This window comes from Agrilus planipennis, unplaced genomic scaffold (genome assembly GCF_000699045.2).
Source record: "Agrilus planipennis isolate EAB-ADULT unplaced genomic scaffold, Apla_2.0 scaffold7, whole genome shotgun sequence".
NCBI lineage: Eukaryota > Metazoa > Arthropoda > Insecta > Coleoptera > Buprestidae > Agrilus > Agrilus planipennis.
Genome location: NW_020439340.1, coordinates 163,898 through 167,915, shown reverse-complemented (window position 1 = coordinate 167,915; position 4,018 = coordinate 163,898). Strand labels below are relative to the sequence as shown.

The following is a 4,018-nucleotide window of genomic DNA, read 5'->3' as shown; positions in this document are numbered from 1 at the left end:
ATATATATATATTAGGTAGTATATATACGTATCATGTACATCGACGACGAGTTGATTGAGAGGCTGCGGTAGAAGGAATAGAAATATAGAAAAAGGATATTTTAGAAGAACTTTTTGATTTTGATTGACATTTACGTAATGTGACATGAAACACCACATCGCTATTGGAAACAGGTAAAAAATTTAAATAGTGAAGGATTCTTGTGAAAATCACCATTCCCAACATCTATTGGTCATATTAGACGCGTTTTTAGGGTGCAATACATTGAAACGGGCGGGTTCATCTAACAGGATGTTCATCTGACAACGGCAAAGATTAGGGTGATTAAAATGAACAACAGTTTATTGAATTTAGTTAGTGTTTCGACAGCCAGATTTTCGTTCCCGTGTTGCATTGCGGCAGGTTTTTCGCCATTTAGGACGTGGACAGTGATGCTTGCTGCATCGCTGCTCGAAGGGGCACAGGTGTAGTTCCCACTGTCGCTTGGTAGGGCTCGGGAAATTAAAAGTCGACTAGTGCGGGTCTGTTTCTCGGTGACAACGCTAATTCCTCCCCGTTGTGAATAGTTGATCACCTGGTTACCCTTAAACCAGTAGATAAAGCTCGGCGGAGTCGGCGTTTGCAGGACGATGCAAGTCAAGTTTATATCGCTGCCACTTTTTATAAATAATTCCGGATTCCCCAGGATTTTCGCCTTTGATACTGAAACAAGAAAATGTCGTAATGTAATGTAACTATAGGTAGTACCTGCGATGGTTATTTCTAACGGTTTTGTACTTGAATGGCGTAGAATTCAATTCATTAGTGTAAAAGCTCCCTGTACATCGCGAACGATTTCTTAAAATATATTTTTAGACGCTAATAAAAACCACACTAATGCACTTGAAATGATTGATTATTACCTAAAGAGATAAGAAGAATAGCGTTCTACTAAAAAGATCCATTTGCGGAAAGTAAAAAAGTCTAAAAAGAAATTTAGAACTGGCGATTCTATTGAAAATCGGAAAAGTCCGGCAGCTCAGCGAAAGTACTTGCCAACATTCATCAAACTGAAAATTTCAATACTTTTTACGGCACAACTTAATATTGGGTAGATATTTTAACGTAAACACGTAAAGAATAAATTCGGATAGATAAACAACTATTCCTGTAGGCACACCATGCTATTGCAATCATTTTGTAGTAGTTTATCGGTAAAAATCTGAAAAATCTGGCACCCAAGACGAAACGTCAATGTTGTTTATTATAATTATGTATTGGATAGACGAAATAATATCCGTTAAGTCCGTATGTTATATAGGAAGCAATTAAAATTTCCAAATTGAGTCCGTATCGTGGAGAGCTGGGACTTAAATTAGCACTAAGGAAAGACAGTAAATTAAAGTGACTTAAAACCGGTGAAAAGGCCGAGGTAAAATTAAATTTTCGCGAAATTGCTAAAAAGGGTGGATGATGTACCTACTTTTACTCTAATAGTTTGAAACTTGAAACATGAGAAAGAAGAGAGGTAATTGAAAAAAGATTAATTAAGGACGTGTGCTTGAGACGACGATGAATTTTACTGAAAAATTTTCCGTGCGTAATTCTATTTGGGACACGGTGAGATAAAATGTGGAAAATTAAGAACAAATTCTTGTGAGAGATTACTATAGTCGGGTAAGTCGTACTTTGGGCATACACACAATTTAGAAAACTAAGACTAGAGAAGTGAGGTCAGTTATAGAGAGGTAAATGTGAAGGATTTAGATAAGGTATTTCTGAGACATACATAGGTCATTAGATAGAAGACTTGTTAGTAATGAGCGTCTATTTTTGGGTTTTGTGCATGTGAGATTAAGTGCATCGCTATATAAATAAACTGGTTTTCTCTTTTAGGGGATGAAATTTTAGCTGTAAATGGACATGTTTGCCATGACATATCACATGCAGAAGCGGTCTTGCTATTTAAAAGTATCAAAAGCGGTCCAGTAGCATTACATATTTGCAGAAGAACTCGAAATAAGTCGATGTATGTATTCAGACAAGATTGATATCCCGTTTTTTTCGTTAGTTTTAATTGCTACGATAATTTTTCCTTTTTCAGGTCAACGAAAGCGATGTCCTGCACGGACATAATACAGTCGTCAGTCAACCCAACGGCTTAAAATGCACACCAATGAATAATCTGATTTAAATTTTGTACAAACGTATCAAGCATATATTTTAATAAATTAATAATATAATACATATACATTAAATATATTTGTATTTTATAAAAATTCAATTATTGCGCTTTTTTTAAAAGCCAAAACAAGCCAATCCCATAAAGCGTCTCTTAGAAACGGATGGAGTGCGAACAATCCCGAGATAGACCGAGAGAGTTTGTTGCACTTTAGCTGCCGGGCCGCAGTAGACATATTTGTTCCGCTGCGTCTTACTTCGAACACGTTCTTGTTCATTTGTTGTATACACACCTTTAATCTGCCATTAATCGCTTTTTCACTTGTTTAATAGAATCCCAGTTTATTGGTAAGAAAATTTATAACGAACAACCCGAAAAACACAAGCTACATTTGTACCACCTCGATAAATGTAATACTAATGCGTTCAACTGTTCGCATTTCTTTAAATTAATTATAAATTCGTATTTCTTTAATGTAAATATCAAAATATCGCGGTTATTGCTGTATTGTAATCAAAAATATATATTTTTATTGATAGCAGTAGATTTTCAGGAAAATTAGCATTTTATATCAAGTGTGGTGGTACCAATGAAGAAAATTGTACTGTTAAACGATATTTCGCTTATAATCAGTTGGCTTTTTTCCGATGTGTATAAAACATTATCATCATGTCCTCCGTATGTTTGTAGAGGTTAAATATTAAAGTACTAGTTCTAAACGTGATATTGTTGTGTACGATGTAGCTGCTTTATGAACAAAAAACAATTTTATTAATTCCGTGTGTGCTTCTTATTAAATAAAGTGATTAAATACGTATAAAATATATTGTGTAGGTACTTTGAATTTGACTTTTTGCTAAAAACGAGTTTAACTTCTACCTGTTGGATGATATGCTGTTGCCGGTAAGTGTTTTAAGTAATTTTATTATGCATATTAATTGCTACTGCATTGCCTTATTTAAACAAATGCATTAGTTTATCACAATAGAAGGATAAGCGCATAGCTATTGCGATCGAGCGATAAAGGTAGAAGTTTTAATTTGGCTATTGAATTTTCGTTAATTATGTAAATGCTTAAGCGTCAACAGAAAACTATTCGGAAAGAAATTTAAATTTATTCGGAATTTCGGATGTCGAGTAATTAAAAGTAAATTAAGAGGTGGTATTGAAGAGTCTAGGTAGAATTAATTAGGTCTAACAAAAATAAATGATTGCTAAAAGTCGTTGCCTAGATTGGCAATTGGTAAAATTAGATTGAAATCTTTAAGGCCCTTGAAGATACTGTTGAGCGTAGAAAAGTACTTAATTTAGATAATTATTAAAACAATTCCACAGTAGCTAGGCTCTTAGATATTTATAGAGTGTGGTAGTTCTGTTTTGAAACTGGAGAAAAAGCAGAACAAGCGGATAACGTTTGAATAAACAAAATATCCGAAAAGGAAATTTTGGGCAGACTCGCCAAAAGGCGCAACAGGTACATACTGGAAAGAGCAGGTACTTTTGCTTTTGCTTTTAATCGCTTTAAGGATAAGCCCAGATATATTTAGGTTTGTCGTTAGGTCAATTAGGGTTGGACAGACGTAAAATGTGACAGAATTAGAAGAAATCCTTGTGAGGAATAACTACTTTAGTCAGGTAAGCCCAGATATATTTAGGTATATCGTTAGGTCAATTGGGCTTCATCATCATCATAAGGTCGTCAGTCCTAAGACTGGTTGGACACGTACCTCCACTCTTTCCTATCCTGAGCTAAACTTCGCATTTCCGTAAAACTAGAACAGCCCACATCCTTAACTATTTGCGAACAGTAATCTAATCTAGGTCTACCTCTACCCCTCCTAACTCCTGTTTCTGCC

At 34.9% G+C, this 4,018-nt stretch overlaps 2 protein-coding genes and 1 long non-coding RNA gene across 3 annotated transcripts in view; 2 read left to right on the top strand and 1 right to left on the bottom strand.

Annotated features, from left to right (window-relative positions):
* Positions 1 to 19: 19 nt before the first annotated feature.
* Positions 20 to 1,177, bottom strand: LOC112905718. The gene is made up of 2 exons (XM_025978727.1): positions 1,144 to 1,177; positions 20 to 763 (listed from the first exon to the last, which is right to left on the bottom strand). The coding sequence occupies exons 1-2, from the start codon at positions 1,175 to 1,177 to the stop codon at positions 297 to 299; spliced, it is 501 nt and encodes a 166-aa protein (XP_025834512.1). The 3' UTR covers positions 20 to 296.
* A 534-nt stretch (positions 1,178 to 1,711) lies between these two features.
* LOC112905724 lies at positions 1,712 to 2,227 on the top strand. The gene is made up of 2 exons (XR_003231982.1): positions 1,712 to 2,009; positions 2,085 to 2,227. It is a non-coding gene; the product is annotated as an uncharacterized LOC112905724 (long non-coding RNA).
* Positions 2,228 to 3,013: 786 nt separating this feature from the next.
* The window catches only part of LOC108739900 (AP-3 complex subunit beta-2), a 97,417-nt gene continuing 96,412 nt past the window's right edge, over positions 3,014 to 4,018 (top strand). The window contains exon 1 of the mRNA XM_018473990.2: positions 3,014 to 3,065. The gene's annotated coding sequence lies outside the window, so the exon portion shown is untranslated. The remainder of the gene's footprint in view (positions 3,066 to 4,018) is intronic.